Source organism: Alosa alosa, chromosome 16 (assembly GCF_017589495.1).
Source record: "Alosa alosa isolate M-15738 ecotype Scorff River chromosome 16, AALO_Geno_1.1, whole genome shotgun sequence".
NCBI classification, from domain to species: Eukaryota; Metazoa; Chordata; class Actinopteri; order Clupeiformes; family Clupeidae; genus Alosa; species Alosa alosa.
In genome coordinates this window covers 24,558,095-24,578,117 of record NC_063204.1, presented here as the reverse complement: position 1 = coordinate 24,578,117, position 20,023 = coordinate 24,558,095, and the positions used below count along the sequence as shown (strand labels likewise).

The window sequence follows — 20,023 nt, the reverse complement described above, 5'->3', positions numbered from 1 at the left end:
TAAGCCCTAAGCGTCCCCAGGCGGAAAACCAACCTTGCAACATTGAGACTACCGTCCGGAAAGAGAAGTGAGAAACAATAAACTCGTTTTTTAAATCGTGTTTCTTACCTTGGAACATCCACATAGTTATGCCAAGCATTATGCTAGCCGTTAAGCTGGCTTGTAAACAAATCCATGTGCTTTATCGTTACATTTTCCCACAGTTTAAAATAGCATAATGCACAATTTCTCCAGCAGAGGGGGAAATCCTGCCAAGTTTCCCTTTAAAAAAAAAATCGGTAGGGACCAAATTGGTCTTGAAAGTGGGTCCTACTGAAGACAAAACACACAGGAAAGACATCAGCAAAGCCTTACAGGCAGTGGGTTGGATGAGCACTTCAAATAAAAGCAAAACGAGTACTGCACAGGACTATGACATAGTTGTTCCAACTAACTCCGACTACATGTGCCAACCAACCCTGTGTCTGGGGCAGGTTGGCACAAGTGCACAACACCACTTTAATTATAAGTAACTCAAAACAAGGGATCATTTGTTGACATTGAATGCACCTATTTTTTAGCTGAGATCCCAAGCTTTCAGTTAATCACACTTTTGAAAGTTTTATGGCATGGTAAGATAGAGAAATACATACACATACATACGGTGCCACCGAAGTAGGCTACCCTGGTTGTAGCCCATTCACTTAGGCCTGTAGGAAAAAAAACGTGCGAGTGGGTGCAAAGTTGGTTTTAAATTTCATTCGGAGTGGTATTAAAAAGGTCTTAAAAAGTCTTGAGGATCTTTATAATGACAACGACACAAAGAACGATAACGCAAGGGATCACTTTCAGAGTGATATTGTGAATGATCAAAACACTGACAGCCAAGCAGAGTCTGTCAGATCTTAGACATCACGTTCATAAACATGGAGAATATTCCTGAGAGCCTTTTCTTATTATTGGTCAGTGTGGACATTCATTTATGTAGTTACAGTCTATATAGTTATCGTTAGCAGTGTGGATGGGTCTTTTTGCCCTGACCTCCCCATGCATGTACTTCCTGTCGAGTGTGACATTCTGCACCCAGGATGCACATAAAGGGTTTTAAGTTTCTCATTAATGCAGCAAGCGTCCATGCTGACTAAGCAGTCAATCATATTCCTCTTCACTGCTGCCAGTTCTTCAGTCCAGACAGACGGGGATCCTACCTTTAGGCAGGGATCACATTGGCCAGCAGCAAGCGGGTGCAACAAGGGTAATGCAATGCCCAGACCATCTAGTTCTATCTCGTACCTATGGTAACACAAACGATTTGCCTAAACTGATGCTTGCGTTGTGCTTTGAAAGTTGAACCAAGTTCAATGCTCAGCTTGTTCAATGCTACCGTTACACTAGTGCTGCCACCGTTATGCTGCCGAACCATAGAGAACAATAGGAAACCTGCCGCTTGGCTCTGGTCAGTGTGATCCCCGCCTCATGCCCTGCTCCACCGAGTCCTCGTGTGTCTCCCATCATGCCTTGCATCTCCCCCACTCTGCGTGTCCTGTGCAGTGCACCCTAGCACAAAGCAATACTGATGGGTCCCCAGGAACAGCATGGAAACCAGCTATTATTAGACACTCATCGGAAGACTGGCGCCTTGCCACGGGTGATGGTTGCACTTTTCCTGGGTGTCACGTAAGCAGTAAAGGCTGGAATGAAGTTGGCCTGACTGGGAACAGAGGCAGCAACGCTGCCATACGGCTGCGAAAGATTCACAGCAACATCTCTCCTCTCAGCGGCAGAGAAGTAGAAGCCAACGAGGAATTGACTTGCCACACACACAAACACTATTAATTTAATGCCTCCAGCTCTCTCTCTGTATGTGTGTGTGTGTGAGTGTGTGTGTGTGTGTGCAAGCGTGTGGGAGCACTCCTACATCTTACATGGTCATATTCTCTTTCTTCTCTTTCTTTTTTCAGTATCCATCAAAATGAAAAACCTTGTTGACATCAAACATTTATTGTGAAACAAACGCTATTCGTACAGTGCCTCCAGCTCTGTGCGTGTGTGTGTTTCCATATATCTTACAATGATAATCTGTTTTATCTTGGTTTGAGTTTCCTCCCTCGCTTGTGTTCTCTATCCATCACAATGAAGCCAGTCTGTTGACATGAGGCCTTTATAGCGAGATAAATAAAAGACCTGTTGGAGGCCCTGTCTGCGCTTTGTGTCCTCGGCGACTACACCCCGGCGAACGTGGGCATCTGGTGCTCTGAATCCTTCATGACCCGAGGAGCGCAGCCAGAGCCGGGGAGGAGAGCAGGGCGGAGGGGAGGGGAAGGAGTGGAGCTGCTGCTCCCGCTAAGCCCCGTCCCACGGGGAGTTGGGGGAGATAGCGGGGCTGAAAGCGCTACATCTTCTCCCTCTGTAGAGCGCCATTATAAAACAGCCCCTGGTCCGCAGATTCGTCAGTGACAGGACCCAGAGTGGGTGATCTGTCATTAGGACATGAATATGGATGGCACGCTCTCTCGCTCTGTAATATCTTCTGGGCTGGTTGTGTGTGTGTGTGTGCATACGGGGTGTGTGTGTGTGTGTGTGAGTGTGCATACAGGGTGTGTGTGAGTGTGTGTGCAGATGGTGTGTGTGTGTGTGTGTGTACAGTGTGTGCATACATACGTGTGTGTGTGTGTGTGTGTGCATACAGGGTGTCTTTTTATGTGTGTGTGTATGTGCAGGGTGTGCACTTGTATGTGAGTGAGTGTGTGCATACAGGGTGTGTGTGTGTAGTGTGTGCATACATACATGCATACATACATACACTACCAGTCAAAAGTTTGGAGACACTTAAAAAATGCCATTCCACTCCATTATAGAATACTAGCTGAGGTCATTTGCATTGTTTTTTTTACCTAGGGCAGCAGTTTTACTTTACAAATTACAATCTGTGCTTACTTACAAAAGGGTTCTCCAATGTTTTCTCAGTTAGCCTTTTAAAAATGATATCAGATTAGTAAACAGAATGTGCCTTTGCAACATTGGATAAATGGTTGCTGATAATGGGCAATGTAGATATTGCATTAAAGATCAGCCATTTATTTCTACAACAGTCGAGAACCCTTTTGCAATTATGTAAGCACATAATGTAATCTGAAAACTGCTGCCCTGATTAAAAACAATGCAAATGATCTCAGCTGGCATTCTGTCTATAGTGGAGTGGAATGGACATTTCTAAGTATCTCCAAACTTTTGACTGGTAGTGTGTGTGTGTATAGTGTGTGTGTGTGTGTGTGTGTGTGTGTGTGCATAGAGGGTGTGTTTGTGTGTGTGTGTGTGTGTGTGTACACAGTGTGTGCATATGTGTGTGTTTGTGTGGGAGTTTGTACAGTATGTGTGTGTGGGAGTGGGGGTGTACCCTTCTGTTATCACATATTTTAAATCAGACATTTTTTTTAGGTCTCAGGCTTACTCAAAGCCCTTGGTCTATAATGGAGTTTTTTTCAGTATGTTATATTTACAAAAAGACTTTTCTGTCTCAGTGTATTAGATAACCATATTTATTCTCTTATCTCTCTCTTCAGTCACATTAAGTAGTGAGTTGGGTAGATTCACCAACAAATCGCTTCAATTAAAAAAAAAAAACCTTGTTGCTGCATTTTCAAAGTTCAGGCTGATAATCAGAAGGCATCATAAGTAGGCCACCGAACATTTTTCTCAGTCGCGCAGAAAATTGAATTCCAGGCCAGAATAATATGTTGATGTTTAATTTTGCTCCTTGAGTTCTATGCATATAAAGTCTTGCACGCTGGAGAATTGAACTGAACAGAAATATGTTTTTTTTTCTGGTTTGTATTTGTCAAACTCTCATATTCATCAACACATAGGAAATTCCCAATTTTCTTTGGCTAAATGGGCTCGAAATTACTTTCCAAAAGAATGCCAGTGTTTAGCATTGAATCTGTGATTAAATCTCTGTATTCTTAGCTAATTTAATGTCACATTTTCTTTTTCGGTAATTGATGTTCCTGTTTAGTTTGTTGAAAGGTGCACAAACTTAAGCATAAAAAGGTATTTAAACAACAGAACAAAGTTTAGTCTCGATAAGGACTAAAAAACATTAGTATCATAATGCTGTAGCGATTCTCTCTACCCCATAACACACACACTCTCTCTCTCTGTGTTTTATCTGGTCTGCTCACACTCTCTATCTCTGCGGTGTGTGTGTCACAGATGGGGAAAGGCACGGGGGAATGTGAGCGCACAAGAGAGAAATCTTGCTGCTGCTGCTCAAGTGATATCTTCCTCCACGAGTCGGGCTTCATGTCTCTCTGAAATGTCAGCCCTGTTGTACTCATAGATAGCTGGACGCTAAATCATAGGCTCCTCAGTTTCTGTAGGGTGAAAATACTATAGAAATCGTCTCCATGACGACATACTGTAGGAGATAGAAGAGATGAATTGTTTCAAATAATTGTTTGTGTTTGAAGCCGAGTTAGAAGTGGAACACAGTCACACACACACAACTTATTTATTTATTGTTTTTTGTGTGATGCCTTTTTATGCCCTCTTGACATTAGAACTGTAGATACGGCAGTGAAACGACCGGAAGTCATTTATTTCCTATGGAGATTCGCAGACCGCATGCGAACAGGTCCGAACCGCTGCGAACGAGTGCGGTGTGAAAACATTCGGGTCCGTTGGTCATCCAGATGCGCCGACAACTCGTACCGACATTCCGACCGTTGCTGTGGTGCTGATTAGGGTTGCAAAGGGTTTCCGGTAAATTTCCGGAAACTTACTGGAAACTTTCCATGGGAAGTTAACCTGGGGAATTTTGGAAATATTCCAAATTGGAAACTTTCATGAAATTAAAGGAAATTATCGGAATTTACGGGAATTAACTGGGAATTTTTGGTAATTCCTACTGTTTCATATACAGACATTAACATTTTGTTTCGTAATAAGCAATATGATTTGCTTGTTCGTATTTTCGCTTAGCTTTGCATACAAAGCTAGCTACCATGCTAGCGGGAATTCCATTCTCTGCCTATGGTTTACTAGCGTGCTAAGCTAGCAACACTGAAACCACTAAACTGCCCAAGAGACACCACGCCACTCAACAACAAAATCAAATTGGTTGGAACATCGACTGACTATCATTTTGTTCAGCTAGAATCCCAGAAAATGGTAAAACAAAAAAAATATATAATGACACAACAAACCACCCACACCAAATTTATGTAAGTTATATATAAATTGTCAAGCTTAATCAGACAGATTAATTGTCCCATTACAGCTAATGCAAAATGACGTACACCCATTTTAATGAGGACAAAAGTGACGACAAGCCCATAACTGGGCAACTCTGTTTGCAAACTTTCCCAAGTTTCACACCAGTCATTCCCACATGAGATGACATTTTCACTGGGAATTTATTTCCCCCCGGAATTTATTTTCCCCATGCACATGAACGCACCATAGGTTTCCTTTATGTAGCCTATGCTGATTGCTGTGTGCATGGGATTTACCCTGCACATACGTCAATCCCATGCACACAGCAATCAGCATAGGCTACATAAAGGAAACCTATGGTGCGTGCTGATTGCTGTGTGCATGGGATTGACGTATGTGCAGGGTAAAAATGTGCAGGGTAAAAATTTGACTGAAATTGCATTAAATCAGGTTGTTTTAACTAATATTATTCTGCAAGATGGGGTTTTGTCCACTACATTTAAGTTCCCTGTTATAGACTAACTTGCCATATTAAAAATTCCCAGTTTATTCCCATTAATTCCCGTTTATTCCTGTTAATTTCTGTATATTCCTGTTAATTCCCATGGAAAGTTTCCAACTTTGAAAATTCCCAGAATTGTGCAACCCTAGTGCTGATAAACAAACTGAATAATTATCTTTTACAATAGCATATTACAGTGTTTCCAAAACTTTTTTTCTGGGGACCCACTTTTTAAAAATGACAGACCATCTAGACCCATTTCACTTCAGATCTAACATGCAACCTGCATGCAACCATATTGTTTTAGGCCACAGGTTCTCAAACTTTTCTTGGGGGTATTCTTGCATGCTACGCAGTCGTCACTCTTCAGCATAGTGAGCTGTTCCTGTATTTCTAAAGAATGTTGTAGGCTACGCTGCGTTGCAGACAAATGGATCCATAACACCGTCAATTCCTATGTAAACATAGCAAGTAACTCAAGTCGTTATATTGTAGCCTATTTGTGGAGGTTTCTTTATTTGGAAAGTTGAATCCGCATTTTCCTCTGGAGTTAAATGTTTGTTTGTAGGCCGTATACCAAGGCTGTGTATTGATGTTGTGACAAGCTATGTTGTAAGAATGTGAAATGAATAAATATCAGAACAAGAGGCTTTTGCGCAATAGTCAAAAGATAATGTGCCTTTACTGTAGCCTAGTATAGAGTTTGCGAGGTGGAAAACGAGAGGAAATAATAGTGTTTAAAATGTCCATTTAAATTGTAGCCTAATATAATACACTGTTGAGCGTTTTAAATCCGAAATAATAAGGAATGTGAGGAGGTTACTTAAGCAATATATGCTATATTGGTCATGGATATTACGGTGTTGTTCAGCCCACGAGCCCGGAGGCCTATATTGGGAATATCCATTTATACAACAGTGCTATATTGCTTTATACAACAATTCTACCACAAACTAAATAATCTGAAAACATCCCGTTATTGTTTTAAAATTGTTAATTTCGACATCGTTCTACGCATCAAAAAATAGTTCCCTTTTCAATAGACAGCGTCTTGGTTGCTAGGTAACCAACATTCCAGATCCCTTGTTACGGGTCTTTGTGGTTTACGTGTCTTCTTGAAAGAAATGTTGAAAGTCGGGCTGAAATCACATTCATATCTAGGTAGGTTTGCTGCATGCATGTTACAAGGACACTGGGCCATGTCATGTAAAGGATATGGTACTGCAAAAAACCGGAAACATAGTCTACATTGCAGAACCACTCTACTTTATTAATTTATGGTGAATAAATGTTACACTACTGTGCACAGCCTGACGTGACGATGCTAGCACGTTAGCAGCGGTTAGCTAATTATGCTAACGTTAGTTATCTACAAGTCTCCTCCAAGTGACAATCATATTATACACAATGTTAGCAATGCTGAGAATAAATAGCATCCTCGTTTATCTTACTTACATTGAGTTGACTGTGCTGCTTAATCCACAGATGTGGTGAAGCACTGTTTCGTTATGGTTTGCTAAGGAGTAACCCATTGCTTAAAATAGTGGAGGGCTGGGATGAGAACATTGTGTCATCTTCATCGCGGAGTGATTTATTATTAGCTGTGCAAATTCTGAGTTGAAATGTCCAGGGATATTCCAACTCATGGAACGTCTCTCGGCCAATCAGAAACAAATAAATAATTCCATAGAACCCAATTGTTGTGTAATATTAAGTAAGGGACAATGCCGGACGAGGTGTCCATTATCAGAAATAAATGGACGACGCGGAGGCGTGAACTGTCCGACGCGAAGCGGATAATGGACTTGAATGAATTTCTGATATTGGACACATCGAAGGGCATTATCCCGTTTATACCATGGTCACTTACAAAATAAATAAATTTGAAATCAATTATTCATACTAAATGAGTTTTAGAGCTAAAATCGTTAGTTTTTTCAGCTGTTTATCGCAACGCTGTGGAATGTTGATAAGTCATAAGTTGTAACATATTTAGTCTTCGTTGGCTTGATTACCAACTAGCGTTTGAGCCAGCGCAGTGATTTAGAACTGTCCTCAGGCAATTCGAACGGAACGTCTTTTTATAGGTGTCTTTTTAAACGACACCCTTTTCAACCTAGACCATGGTATAACTTTAAAGAGTGCATCTCTCTCTCGGTCAAGTTGAAGAGCTGGTGTCCGTTAATGTTCGTGCAAATAGGCTGATTCATGTCCCTTGCATTTTACAACTGCGATGTCCATGGCAGGCGCCCCACAGAAATGTTTCATTTTGCGAGTGAGATGTCCAGGCTGTCCCCTGTGCGACGTGTTCTCCCCCCAGTTTCAGAGCTATTCTAAATGCAAAATTGCACAGAGGGCCGTGACTGTGGTAAACAAACTATATCCTAATAGAAAACTGATAGCTTTTCATGGCTAAATGGTATAAGTTAGGCCTATTAGACAACATAAATTGTGCTGACGACCCAAATAAAATCCTGCGACCCAGTCTTTGGGACATGCTTTTAAACGATAAAGTTTATAACAGAAGTCATCGAAAAGGGACGTGCATTTGACGAACATCGGAGCTGATCTCAAGTGGCAATGTGAAGACGGCATTGAAAGTATTGCTTGTTTCTTCATATACAGTGGCATCGCTTTCAAATGACCACTTCAGTCGCGCATTACGAGGCGTGAAGCTGCGTGAAGCTTTAGTACCACTTTCAGCCACTGTGCGTCGCTCTGCCACTGTACATCGCTCTGCCTGCCGCCCCTTCTGAAAAAGCAGGAGACTTGCCGAGAGTAATCTCAGCCTACGAATTCAATAACAAAATAAATCATGCAATTTAGGCTACTTGGGTATGTCTTAAGGCTTGACTACATGGTGGTAACGAAAATCGAAATTTGCTGTCTACATTATTGTCAGTGTTGGGGGTAACGCAACTAAGCAAATCAAAACAGTGGTGTGATAATTGAGCCAGTAGAGAAATAACAGTTCAGAATTAATCTGTAAATTCTGTGTCAGAATTAATTTTTTCCCCTTTTAGTCCGACCGACTTGCCGGTTGTAAACTTAGAACCGACCCAAATATTTATTTTTCCCCTTTAGTCCGACCGACTTGCCGGTTGTAAATTAAGACCGACCGATTTTGTTTTACTCTAAACAACCAATACAAATAAAATACTATTTATTTTAGTAGGCCTAAGTATTGTGAATATAAATTGCCTACATACAAACGTAGGCTCTCTTAAATAAAACCCTGTGGCGTCATCTCTACACCATTGGTTTACGCATGTCACACTATGGCCTATACACTTCGTTTCATTCACACAAACATCTCGACTCAACGCTTATTAGGCTACTTGGCACGAAGCTCTGGAAGAACTGTGCCCAGATATTTTCCCATTCTTTCTTCCCTCTAGTCTAACGGTGACCGTGTTGAAGAATTGAAATTGGTTGTGGTCTATTCAGCATTTCTCAAAATATGGGCTTAACCCCGATTCGAACTCTTGGACAGGGGACTGATAACTGCTGCGTAACGGCAGCTGTCATCAGCCGGCCTTAATGCACTGCGCTACAGAATTGACGCCGTGGGTGAATAGGGATAAATAACAATAGAGTACACAACTGTTTCACCAGCACATTTAAATGACTTGACTAAAACCGTGCATAACTGGAGGTACACCTGTTATCTGAGCAGTCTGTAGGCCTATGTCCTCATTTTGCGAATGCGAGGACGATATGAGTCTGTTGCATAGATGTCCGAGTCACGCATTATGTTTGAAAACCACTGGCTCGTAATCACAATAATTTAACACACGACAGTTGGATACTTCATCATGTTCCCATGCCTACATTTTGGTGAGTATGGCTCTCCGTTTGGGACATCGAAAACTTATATTTTTAATAGGGTAGACTACCGTCGGAGATGCTGACTTGCAAGACACCAGGGGCCATATTCACAAAGCCTTTTATCTTACCACTAGGAGTAGGCTACTCCTAAATAGCAATAAAAGTTTTTTTGCTATAGGAGTTTCTCTTATTAAGTTATTCACAAAGCCTTTCAGACCTACTCTTAGTAAGGGAAAATGACAACTCCTGAACAGATTCTGGAGCTGACTAACAGTCTAAGAGTGAGTAAGTCTTTGTTGCTATGGATGACGTTATTACTCATGCACGAGCTTGACTGAAGTGACCACCTTGATTGGCTGATGATTGTAACGCGGGAATGATTCCAAACACCTTTCTTACGATGAGTGGCAGGTGACAGGTCTGAGAATGCGTGCGCTACACAAGGACAGAAGATGATGAATAACTGAATAAAAAGGCCTAGCCTAAATGAATCAAGAGTAAGGCAAAACAAATAGCCTAGTAGCCTAATGAAACATACGGATTGATGTAGTATCTTTGTAACATTATTAAATTAATCTGTTACTATGCCTATGCCTACGTTTGCAAAAGAGAACATTTTAATTTGATTCACAATAATGTTACATTTAATTTACATGTTGACAATGAGTAGTCTAGTTTTGGTTGTTGTTGGTGACGTTATTGCATGTTAGTTATGCCTACAATGCAAAATTGCTTCCTCACGATTAGAAGCTCCTGTAGCCGCATAGGATTTCAAAACAGGCGAAATGCCACAAAACCAGTTTGTGAATAGGTCTGTGAGTTAGGAGTGTCACAGCTGGTGGGAAGGTGTGATTTGTTGGGGGCAGGGCCGGATTAACTGGGCACAAATGTCTGATGGCCCCCCCTGCCCCCCAGTCAACGTGAATCGGGTGGTCAGTTAATAGGCTATGCCGAAATAGTTTTCAACATTTTGAATATTAGTGTCGGGTGAATTAGGAAATGTTCTCAAAGTAGCCTTATGGCTGAAAGCTGCTTGGGATCCCCCCTGTCAAGCAATATAACCATACAAACCCACGCACTCATTGTTTCAAAAGGAGTAAATTCGGCTTTGTCAGAACTGAGCTGTGGACTACACGGCACGGCATGCCCAATTGAAAATAAATTAATGCAACGCAACACCGACCCCGCTTCTCTCGCGTCAGTCACTGACATGAACGAAACACAGAACCTGCTTCTCTCACGGCAGTCACTGACAGTAGCCTAGAATAAATGCATGGGGGAAAAAACTTCCCCATGACAAAGACATCGTAAAACACTGAAAGTTAATATTTTGTTACTATAACATACATCTGTCCTTTGTCAAATGTGTTATGTTCCAAGTAGCCTAGTGCGTTAATTCTGCTTCATAAAGTTGAACAAATACATTTGCTTATTTCACAGAAAAATATAAATAGCCAGTTAGGGTCTACAGTGCAGAGTTGGTAAGTTATGGTAGGCCAACTTGGAGTGAACATACAAACAGGGGAAATTCTTTCTCTAGTAGCTGAGTAGCCTCAGGTGCGCACGTAGACATAAGGCCAATGAATCGTGCTCTCACGACAATCACGCCGTTAAACTTAAAAATAGGTTAACATCACTCTAAGTTCGCCTTCAAGCAAGGAAAACGATGATTTGAAGACATCTGTTTCGTTGGAAGGGCAGGGGGGTAGCAACAGGGCAACACAGAGACAGGCCCGATGGCAGGGCTGTTATGAGAGTATTAAAATATGGGATATTCTACGGGAAAACATTAAAACGGCAAGACAGCGGGGGGAAGTTAAAATACGTGAAAAACACGGAAAAAGTTGTGCATTGTTTCGGTCCCCGTGCACAGGGATTATTTGTCATATTATTAATCACATATGATTATTTGTGAAATTTTGCAAACAGTCGCAACACATTTGAAAAGGAAGGACTGGTAGCATGCAAGCTCACGGGAAAGATTGATTTAGGAAACGTTATCACAGTGTGTGGCTGTGGCGCAAAGCAGCGCGGGCGGAAGACAGCGACAATTGGCAGGGGAGGGTCATGTCTTTTTTAACAATTCTGTCGGAGGGTCATTGAACAATTTCTAGCAGGCAAGGGAGGGTCATGCAACTTTTGACTGAAGCACTCAAAATTCCTCCGGTGGCCCCTTCAATAAATAACGAACAGTCCCTAGATTGCTGCTGGGCTATATGTCTTGATGTCTGTTAACAACTCATTGCCGTCAAACGCGTAGCCTATCTCGCGGTTGCATCCATTACAAACAAACATGCAATGTGAACGTCTGGGATTGGGAAGAGCACTAAATGCTCTACTGAATAAGCACGAAGTCAAACCTTTAAATGAAAAACACACTTTAATAATCAAAAAAATAAACCGCTAATGAAGTAAACTTGTGACCATCAAAAATCGTTTATCGCCTGTAACTCCGTGATAACAGAATGTAACAGGAAGGCATTTGGCTGAGCAACGGAGGTTAATATGCTCTATATTTTGTCCAAATGATGTCTGTCTGTCATCGTTGCACTCGGAGAAAACCAGAATGTTTAATTTGTCCTGCGTTTCTTCTATGGCTGCAAACGGGATTCACTCGCAGTTGACAAAGTATTTCTTTATTATGGCAGGGCAGGCATATTTCTGGCTATTAAATTGTTTCTAAACCAGTCTGCTAAAGTCTGTAGTGAAGTCTGTGTAGGGTTTTCCAGGCTCCATTTCTTTTTACGAGACACCCTGCTCACTTGAGCAATCTACCGGTTGTTTGGGTTGTTGCAGCGTCTCACTGGGTAATACAAATTAAAGTCGCGTGATACCGCGTGATTCCACGCGCGGACCGCGAGTGAAGCTGGCCAAGTCGAAGCACTGCCCACTGTATTATCTCCTTTGTTTCTTTGTACTTCTTTGCCTCTATGATTATCTTAATGTTATCTCACTGCAGTCATCTCATAGCTCTTCAGGTATTTAAACCAAAGATTCAGAGTCCGCTCCGCTCTAGAATCTTTGATTTAAACTCTCTCTTTCTCTTTCTCTCAGTATCCCAGCAACCAGGACCTCAGATGTTTGGTGACCCGGGAGGTTCTGCCACAACGCCAATAGTCCCCGCCTACTCTGCCACACCTGGCCCCCACATCATGAGCTCGTACCCGCCTCCTCCATCCTATTGCAACCATCCACCCCCCTCCTATGACCAGGTAGTCAACAACACAGAAAAGAAGTAAAAGAAGTAGGACTGATGGGCACTCACAGCTCCTTGCTCAACATGTAGGGGGCGCTCTAGGCTCGGCGCGTCCTCTGAAACTCTGAAACTCTGATCAAACAGATCCACACCTAAGAGAAGTCAGATTTGTATGTGTTTATGTGTGTGTGTGTGTGTGTGTGTGTGTGTGTGTGTGTGTGTGTGTTCGCGAAATGCTCAGAAACAGATCCTGTGTGTGTGTGTGAGATCAGTGCACTGTCCTCAGGATCTTATTCACCTATTGATGTTTCTGAGGCCAAATTACAGCCTGCTCTGAACTAGTGATGGACCAGACATGACACATGGAACATGGAACAAACTTACCAAGTTGTTGGAGAACTCTAGCAAATTAACAGAAAATTGAGTTAACTTTAATCTCTCTTGTCTTCCTTTTTAAACTGTGCTTGTGTTGTGTTTGTGTTTGTGTGTGTGTGTGTGTGTGTGTGTGTGTGTGTGAGTGTGTGTGTGTGTGTGCGCGTGCGTGTGTGTGCGTGTGAAAGGTATTGTTCTGCTGAGGAGTCATTAACCACAGATACACAGGCGGGTGCCCGGCTTCCTTGAGGCAGATGGGAAGGAATGGGTTCCCACGGTAACCGAGTAGGTGCCATGGGAGCCTCGCCAGTTGGCATGACGAGGCCTCTAAGCCGCGCATTTCTCACAAAACAATGCCTTAATTTGCAAACACGTACGCCTATTATCCTTTCTGTTATCAAATGGATATTCCCCATGTTGGTTTGTAAACACAAGGCACTGATTCATAATCTGTTTGCTGTTCAGTCCTTCAGCGTCATCATTCCTGGGGCACGTCTAGCAACCAGGTCTGAGAACAGCCAGCAGAGCCTCAGGCTTTTACTTTTACATTTATGCATTTAGGCCATGATTTTATTTCACGTAATGCAAAGTGTAGAGAAGATATACCTTTCCCTCAGTATGTGTACCACACCTATAAGTGTACCAATTAAGTCACAGAGGCTTGTGATACCCTCCCCAAAACAACAGGCATCAGAGGCTCCCACTACTATAATCTTGGAAAGGCCTGCTGTGCAGAGGCAGCTGTATGGTTTACACAGTTCAAAGGCACCATGTCAGGCACAGGCAATGAAGGGGGCTGCAAATTGCTTCCGTCGAAGCATCAGGCCATCAGCTTCTGTCGAGCGATTTGCTGCTGGCCTGGCTGTTCCAGATGATGCTTTATGGAGATGTTATATAGAGATTAGGAAGCACGCTCCACAGGGTGCCTGGTGGCCCGCACAAAAATCACTCTCCTCCAAACGGTGCCAATCAGAGCTCACTGGACGCGACTCTGCACCAGCTGTGGTGCTGATGTGGCAGATGTACAGCCAGATTTGCTCCAGAGTCGATATCAGTTCCCATCTCGTGCTGGGAAATGCGGGAGAATAACACCAGAGTTATCTAAGCCATCATGTTTGTCCCTGTGCCATGTTTTCCGTGAAGAAAAGAGAGAAAGGGAGATTTCAGAGACTTGTTTGTTTGTGACGATCAATGACCTCCGGATGCCAACCAAGGGGACAGGATAGATTAAGACGCTGCACTCGTAAAAGTTATATTCTTTCCCAAATAATGGTGTATCACTAGAACAGACATCTGTCATTCATAAAAACTGAAACATTCTGTTTAATCCAGCCTTTATGGACTGATGATGAGATGGAACATTGAAACTTGAAACACGACCATAGAACAGCAACATGTCTGACTCTGTGTTTTGGTCACAGTCTATTTGGTGACTGTGACTGACTCCACCTCTGGAAACACAAATACTCACACTGTAACAAGGATCAACAAACGTGAAATGTCTGTTTTGAAGGTGCTGGATACTGAGGTTTTAGAAAGATAATGCAATGTGGTCTACTGCTGCTGAACTGCGTAGGCAAAATATTTAGTGGTGCAATGACCCTGAAATCAAACATAGTAGTTGCAACAAATGTTATCTTCATCACCCATGGAACTAACTGACTGATAATGGCATTGATCTGGGAAAATGTTTTATTTACCTGACGCTGAAGATAATGTTATATAATACAGCACACTTATCATTATTATAATTTCTCTCCCTTGCCTGTTAACAGTGATACGATCTGCACTTTTGAAACCTGCATATGTAAACACCCATCTCTGGTGAATGAAAAGCCCATTTCCAAATTGGCTCATTGTTGGTGTATATGTTTTTCTTTTTTATCCTTGAGTAACTGTGTGGTGGTTGAGTAGCCTTATTGGATTCTGTTTTGACATTGCAGCTATGAAGAGATTATTGCTGTATATGGCATAATGGAAGCTGTGCGACTGAATTGTTTCTACATTGTGTGTAGGGGTCAGGTGAGTCAAATATGGAAACCTCCAAAGTAACAGCTAAACAAATGTGATGCAACATCGAAAATGACTGGATGTCAAACGCAAGCTTGTGTTGTTTTTTCTGCAGTGCCAGAATTGTACCCAATAAATGCCAGAATTCAAATTGAGTCAAATTTATGAGGAAATAAATGTTTTATGCTGTGTAATGTTGTTCTTCAGTTTTGCCAATATATTTCTTTTTTTTTTACATTTTTATCTATGCAACTGACAGACGTATTTGTATAGCTACATGTTTGGTTAATATGTTTACCAGCCATAATTTGATTCTACTGTTACAATGAATTAAGTTTAAAACAGTTGCTTAGTAACAAAAACAATAAAGCTTTCCTCCATAAAATATGCCTCTTGCTTATGGCCAGGCGGCTCATCCAAACGGCATGTTACCATAAGGAATAGGACACTTTATCCCATAAAGAATCACGCTATCTAAAAGTATTGGAACACTTAATCACTGAATTATTTTGTTTAATTCAGACCCATTGCCACAGGTGTATAAAATAAGGCACCTAGTCATGCAGTCTTGCATTTTTAAATATTTGTGAAATAATGTGTTTTTCTGAAGGGCTCAGTGAGTTCAATCTTGGTATTGTCTGGATGAACTTGACTGGCCTACACAGAGTTCTGGCCTCAACCCCATCGAACACCTTTGGGATGAACTAACAGAGATAGTGAGCCTTCTTGTCCAACACTGGTGTCTGGACGCCTTTTTTGATGAATGGGCAAATAAATACCACCTTCAGCACCAACAGCCTTGTTGTAGCAATCCTAAGAATGGGAAGTCATAAAAGTTCCTGTTGGTGTAATGACCAGCTGTCCAAATACCTTTGTCCATATAATGTATGTGTTAATCAAATCTGCCAGGTGTTCTTGATTACAAGGCTGTAATGTGTGGTATAATGCCTTTATAATGAGGTTCTAAGGGCTAGACTATAGGCTGTTAATGGTTGTTAAAGGTAGCGGCCACACCCTGTGAACAGGGCCGGTTCTCCCTATACGCACACTACGCAAGTTGCGTAGGGCCCCGCAAGTAAATGAAGGCCCCCTCCCCCGTCTCCCCTTCAGTCAACCTAGTAACAGACCGGTATAGCCAACAGTTATAGCGACAGTGTCTCACTCAGACTACATTAAGAAGATGAGCATGAAACCGAATTGCCATTCATGGCATGAAAAACGGAAGAAGAGACTTCACGAGAATACACAGCGGGAACAACAGTCGGGTAAACTTGTGTTCGATCCATGGTTTGATATAGCCTATATCTCTCCAGCGCGTGTTACTTTTGTAGCCTAGGCCTACCTAACAGGGTAGTGAATCCCCTGATCTGTCTGCGGCTTGCTTGCCAGCCATCACCAGTCACTGTAGCCTACATGGCAAAGTTGTGAAATATAATCGCATTAAATGCGGGCGACTATCTGTTTATATATAACGGCATTAAATGCGTTCATAATAATGTGCAGCTCGGGATGAAACTATCAGTTTTTTTTTTTTTTTTTCAGCAGAAATACAGGACCCGTCGAAACTAATCGGCGATTTCACTCTTCCCATACATCTTTAAAAGAAATAAATGGTTTTACAATATTTCAGTCAAGCTTTAGTTGTTTAGATAGCCTACAACTGAACGCATGCAAAATGGAAAGTAGCCTAGCCTTATTTATTAACTTTGCTGTGCTGCACAACGTAAATTAGACTTATATGAAGTATTACAATGATTGTTTAAAATAGTATGTTTGAAAAAATATTGAAGGGAATCAGGGGGAGCCAGTTCAGTAGGCCTAGCCTATGTATGCCTTTGGGAAGTAGCCTACAGAGACACAGGTGAACAGTCAGCCTCAGCCAGTTGGCTAAACAGTTGCTTAGTAACAAAACAAAACAGTTGCTTAGTAACAAAAACAATAAAGCTTTCCTCCATAAAATATGCCTCTTGCTCATGGCCAGGCGGCTCATCCAAACGGCATGTTACCATAAGGAATAGGACACTTTATCCCATAAAGAATCACGCTATCTAAAAGTATTGGAACACTTAATCACTGAATTATTTTGTTTAATTCAGACCCATTGCCACAGGTGTATAAAATAAGGCACCTAGTCATGCAGTCTTGCATTTTTAAATATTTGTGAAATAATGTGTTTTTCTGAAGAGCTCAGTGAGTTCAATCTTGGTATTGTCTGGATGAACTTGACTGGCCTACACAGAGTTCTGGCCTCAACCCCATCGAACACCTTTGGGATGAACTAACAGAGATAGTGAGCCTTCTTGTCCAACACTGGTGTCTGGACGCCTTTTTTGATGAATGGGCAAATAAATACCACCTTCAGCACCAACAGCCTTGTTGTAGCAATCCTAAGAATGGGAAGTCATAAAAGTTCCTGTTGGTGTAATGACCAGCTGTCCAAATACCTTTGTCCATATAATGTATGTGTTAATCAAATCTGCCAGGTGTTCTTGATTACAAGGCTGTAATGTGTGGTATAATGCCTTTATAATGAGGTTCTAAGGGCTAGACTATAGGCTGTTAATGGTTGTTAAAGGTAGCGGCCACACCCTGTGAACAGGGCCGGTTCTCCCTATACGCACACTACGCAAGTTGCGTAGGGCCCCGCAAGTAAATGAAGGCCCCCTCCCCCGTCTCCCCTTCAGTCAACCTAGTAACAGACCGGTATAGCCAACAGTTATAGCGACAGTGTCTCACTCAGACTACATTAAGAAGATGAGCATGAAACCGAATTGCCATTCATGGCATGAAAAACGGAAGAAGAGACTTCACGAGAATACACAGCGGGAACAACAGTCGGGTAAACTTGTGTTCGATCCATGGTTTGATATAGCCTATATCTCTCCAGCGCGTGTTACTTTTGTAGCCTAGGCCTACCTAACAGGGTAGTGAAATCCCTGATCTGTCTGCGGCTTGCTTGCCAGCCATCACCAGTCACTGTAGCCTACATGGCAAAGTTGTGAAATATAATCGCATTAAATGCGGGCGACTATCTGTTTATATATAACGGCATTAAATGCGTTCATAATAATGTGCAGCTCGGGATGAAACTATCAGTTTTTCAGCAGAAATACAGGACCCGTCGAAACTAATCGGCGATTTCACTCTTCCCATACATCTTTAAAAGAAATAAATGGTTTTACAATATTTCAGTCAAGCTTTAGTTGTTTAGATAGCCTACAACTGAACGCATGCAAAATGGAAAGTAGCCTAGCCTTATTTATTAACTTTGCTGTGCTGCACAACGTAAATTAGACTTATATGAAGTATTACAATGATTGTTTAAAATAGTATGTTTGAAAAAATATTGAAGGGAATCAGGGGGAGCCAGTTCAGTAGGCCTAGCCTATGTATGCCTTTGGGAAGTAGCCTACAGAGACACAGGTGAACAGTCAGCCTCAGCCAGTTGGCTAAACAGTTGCTTAGTAAACAAAACAAAACAGTTGCTTAGTAAAAAAAACAATAAAAGCTTTCCTCCATAAAAAATATGCCTCTTGCTCATGGCCAGGCTGCTCATCCAAACGGCATGTTACCATAAGGAATAGGACACTTTTATCCCATAAAGAATCACGCTATCTAAAAGTATTGGAACACTTAATCACTGAATTATTTTGTTTAATTCAGACCCATTGCCACAGGTGTATAAAATAAGGCACCTAGTCATGCAGTCTTGCATTTTTAAATATTTGTGAAATAATGTGTTTTTCTGAAGAGCTCAGTGAGTTCAATCTTGGTATTGTCTGGATGAACTTGACTGGCCTACACAGAGTTCTGGCCTCAACCCCATCGAACACCTTTGGGATGAACTAACAGAGATAGTGAGCCTTCTTGTCCAACACTGGTGTCTGGACGCCTTTTTGATGAATGGGCAAATAAATACCACCTTCAGCACCAACAGCCTTGTTGTAGCAATCCTAAGAATGGGAAGTCATAAAAGTTCCTGTTGGTGTAATGACCAGCTGTCCAAATACCTTTGTCCATATAATGTATGTGTTAATCAAATCTGCCAGGTGTTCTTGATTACAAGGCTGTAATGTGTGGTATAATGCCTTTATAATGAGGTTCTAAGGGCTAGACTATAGGCTGTTAATGGTTGTTAAAGGTAGCGGCTACACCCCTGTGAACAGGGCCGGTTCTCCCTATACGCACACTACGCAAGTTGCGTAGGGCCCCGCAAGTAAATGAAGGCCCCCTCCCCCGTCTCCCCTTCAGTCAACCTAGTAACAGACCGGTATAGCCAACAGTTATAGCGACAGTGTCTCACTCAGACTACATTAAGAAGATGAGCATGAAACCGAATTGCCATTCATGGCATGAAAACGGAAGAAGAGACTTCACGAGAATAAGGCCAGGGGAACAACAGTCGGGTAAACTTGTGTTCGATCCATGGTTTGATATAGCCTATATCTCTCCAGCGTGTTACTTTTTTGTAGCCTAGGCCTACCCCTAACAGGGTAGTGAATCCCTGATCTGTCTGCGGCTTGCTTGCCAGCCATCACCAGTCACTGTAGCCTACATGGCAAAGTTGTGAAATATAATCGCATTAAATGCGGGCGACTATCTGTTTATATATAACGGCATTAAATGCGTTCATGATAATGTGCAGCTCGGGATGAAACTATCAGTTTTTCAGCAGAAATACAGGACCCGTCGAAACTAATCGGCGATTTCACTCTTCCCATACATCTTTAAAAGAAATAAATGGTTTTACAATATTTCAGTCAAGCTTTAGTTGTTTAGATAGCCTACAACTGAACGCATGCAAAATGGAAAGTAGCCTAGCCTTATTTATTAACTTTGCTGTGCTGCACAACGTAAATTAGACCTATATGAAGTATTACAATGATTGTTTAAAATAGTATGTTTGAAAAAATATTGAAGGG

General features: G+C 41.9%; 1 protein-coding gene across 2 annotated transcripts in view; it reads left to right on the top strand.

Annotated features, from left to right (window-relative positions):
- vopp1 (VOPP1 WW domain binding protein) overlaps positions 1–15,486 on the top strand; it is a 48,907-nt gene extending 33,421 nt beyond the window's left edge. Inside the window, exons 5-6 of one of the 2 annotated variants that reach the window (XM_048267149.1) lie at positions 12,578–12,735; positions 13,280–15,486. In XM_048267149.1, the coding sequence (XP_048123106.1) occupies positions 12,578–12,735; positions 13,280–13,294 (173 nt within the window). In that variant the 3' untranslated portion in view covers positions 13,295–15,486. Of the gene's footprint in view, positions 1–12,577 lie in introns of both variants that reach the window. The other variant, XM_048267148.1, reaches the window with a different exon arrangement.
- The last annotated feature ends 4,537 nt before the right edge of the window (positions 15,487–20,023 follow it).